The following is a 3109-nucleotide window of genomic DNA, read 5'->3' as shown; positions in this document are numbered from 1 at the left end:
GGGAAGAGAGGACAGGTTGAGAGAAGGAGAGGACAGGTTAGAAGGGAAGGAGAGGACAGGTTAGAAGGAAAGAGAGGACAGGTTAGAAAGAAGGAGAGGACAGTTAGAAGGAAGGAGAGACAGGTTAGAAGGAAGAGAGAAGGTGTAGAGGAGAGAGGACAGGTTAGAAGAAGGAGAGACAGGTTAGAAGGAGGAGGGGACAGTTAGAAGGAAGGAGAGGACAGGTTAGAAGGAAGGAGAGGACAGGTTAGAAGGAAGGAGAGGACAGGTTAGAAGGAGAGAGGCAGGTTAAGGAAGGAGCTGGAAAGGTAAAAGGAAAAGGAAGGTTATCACACAGTAACGGAGATACACGGAGGTCTACTGTAACAAGAGATGATACTTATCGCCACAATCACACTGAAACCAGCCAGTTCAAGTCCAGTCCGAAGGTAAATGGCCCACACAGATCCACTCCCAGAATCTTTATCAACGATTCAAACGTGTAAATGCCAGTGAAAGTGTACCTGGGTGGGTGTATGGGTGGAAGGGGAGAACAAAGTCAACATTAGAGCAAGGCAACGGCTATAAGCTAGGCTCTTCTCTCTTTGAGGTTAGAAGGAAGGAGAGGACAGGTTAGAAGGAAGGAGAGGACAGGTTAGAAGGGAGGAGGGGACAGGTTAGAAGGAAGGAGAGGACAGGTTAGAAGGAAGGAGAGGACAGGTTAGAAGGAAGGAGAGGACAGGTTAGAAGGAAGGAGAGGGCAGGTTAGAGGGAAGGAGAGGACAGGTTAAAAGGAAAGAAAGGGCAGGTTAAAAGGAAGGGTTAGGGTCACACAGTAACAGGAGAGATACACGGAGGTCTACTGTAACAAGAGAGATACTTACGCCATGACAATCACACTGAAATCCAGCCAGTTCCAAGGGTCCCGCAGGAAGGTAAATGGCCCCACACAGAATCCCCTCGCCAGAATCTTTATCAACGATTCAAACGTGTAAATGCCAGTGAAAGTGTACCTGGGTGGGTGTATGGGGTAAGGGAAGGGGAGAACAAAAGGTCAAAACATTAGCAAGCAACGGCATAAGCTAGGGTGAGGGACAACCCCCCCTTCTTCCTTCACATGGTTGCCCCAACTCCAAGTGCAGTTCTAATAAAATAAAATGTAAAAAGAAGAAAGAAACCAAGAAGGAAAGGGACAGAGAGGTAAACATGTAGCAGATTTAGGGAGACACAGAGACACAGGACAGAAAGAATGAGAAGCGCATGGACAGTACAGCACTTGTCAGCCCAGAGGGAATGAGACAGACAGCAAGCTCTTTGACAGCAGTGCTCCTTGATGAGTTAAGCAGGTCATCAAGACAAGAATATGCATTAAAATCCAGGATGTCACTGTAATGTATTGGTTTGGCTCAGACTGACGGGAATCATTGAACTGTACTTTACAGTGACAGTATATCAGTCCAAGTCAATACATTAGTCACTTAATTGTAACATCGAATAAATGAGAGTGAGAGAGAGACACTCTTCAGAGTCAAAGGAGACTGGGATGAAGGATGCAGCATTCGGCGGAAGTGCACAGCCATATTCCTTTTAGTTTCTGTCATAGCTACTGACTCAGTTCATTCTGTAAGGTTAATGGTTAACAAGGGAGACTGTGACTGGCTCTGAGTCATTTCATGCTACAGATTGTTCCAATGAGCCCCTTTTTGAGTGAGAATATAAACAGCCTGATTTGTAGTGTGTTGTTGACAGTGCAGATTCCATTTGCTGAACGGCTGCCTTCATTAAAGGTAAACTTGGCAGGCTGACTCTGGCTTAAGACAGGGTGGTTGCTTTTCATAACATAGAGGACTACACTACATTGGTTACATGTCTGTGGGTCAAATACACTCTGTCCATATGACAGATGCCTCTGCCTAACAGCAAATCCATAGTGTGGGATGGACTTATACTCTGAATGATTGAGAATAGAGAAGAGAGAGAGAGAGAGAGGGAGACATTACAAATAGATAGATACACAGCCTGCCAGCCAACAAAAGACATATTGATAGATAGATAGATAGATAGAATAGATAGATAGATAGATAGATAGATAGATATAGATAGATAGATAGATAATAGATAGATAGATAATAATAATAATTTTACCCAAGTCCAACTCTACTGATCCCATTTCTACAAACTTCATTTGAATTATAATTCCCATTCCATCATTGATTTTGCTTTCAGTTGTATGTTTATCGTAGTGGTTGGAATTTGAATCCCTTTAATGAAAATTTAAGAAGCATAAAAGGTATGTGTCACCCATGGTTGTTCATTCCGATGCAGCATAGCAAGAGTGCAATTAGCAAATTAGCTGGGTACACATAAAATCGTGACTTACTTGCTAATTGTGGTTGGCAAGGCAACAAAACACCTGGCAAAGCGTTACATCAGGACACATAGGGCACAGAGTCATACAGTCAAAGAGGTTTGAGGAACAGAAAATAAAGAAACACGAGAGAATTCACAAAGAAGCTAGCGTCAATGCTGAGAACAGAGAGATGGGAGGACAAGCATACTTACTCTACATACTTGGCCCAATACTCTGGTTCCGACATGGCCATGAAGCAACAGTTGGTCAAAATAGTGCACATTATGAACAGACTGAATAATGTGCACGTGGTTAAGGAAAATGGTGATTCAATAACAAACATATACATACATCACAACGCTACTATTCTGAATATAAAGACATAATGATTATGCCCTTGTACCCCGTTTAGTGTTGGTTTGCCTGCTGTCATTATCACTGTCATTGAGCAGAGTAAAGAGAACAAAAAAAATTTGCTAACACGTTATGGGAAAGGGAAAGGGATACCTAGTCAGTGTACAACTAAATGCATTCAACTGAAATGTGTCTTTTGCATTTAACCCAACCCTCTTGGAAAGAAAGAAATATCACATTACATAAGTATTCAGACCGTTTACTCAGTACTTTGTTGAAGCACCTTTGGCAGCGATTACAGCCTCGAGTCTCCTTGGAATGATGCCACAAGCTTGGCAACCTGTATTTGGAGTTTCTCCCATTCTTCTCTGCAGATCCTCTCGAGATCTGTCAGGTCGATGGGGAGCATTGCTGAACAACTATTTT

General features: G+C 42.9%; 1 protein-coding gene across 1 annotated transcript in view; it reads right to left on the bottom strand.

Annotated features, from left to right (window-relative positions):
- The window catches only part of LOC112078215 (sodium channel protein type 4 subunit alpha-like), a gene marked incomplete at its 3' end in the record, with an annotated part of 19557 nt that extends 16885 nt beyond the window's left edge, over nucleotides 1–2672 (bottom strand). Inside the window, exons 1-2 of the mRNA XM_024144515.1 lie at nucleotides 2542–2672; nucleotides 864–992 (exon numbers count right to left, since the gene is read on the bottom strand). Coding sequence (XP_024000283.1) covers nucleotides 864–992; nucleotides 2542–2672 — 260 coding nt within the window. The remainder of the gene's footprint in view (nucleotides 1–863; nucleotides 993–2541) is intronic.
- Between the last annotated feature and the right edge of the window lie 437 nt (nucleotides 2673–3109).

The sequence above is a fragment of the Salvelinus sp. IW2-2015 genome, unplaced genomic scaffold (genome assembly GCF_002910315.2).
Source record: "Salvelinus sp. IW2-2015 unplaced genomic scaffold, ASM291031v2 Un_scaffold5398, whole genome shotgun sequence".
NCBI classification, from domain to species: domain Eukaryota; kingdom Metazoa; phylum Chordata; class Actinopteri; order Salmoniformes; family Salmonidae; genus Salvelinus; species Salvelinus sp. IW2-2015.
This window is presented reverse-complemented; position numbering and strand designations above follow the sequence as displayed.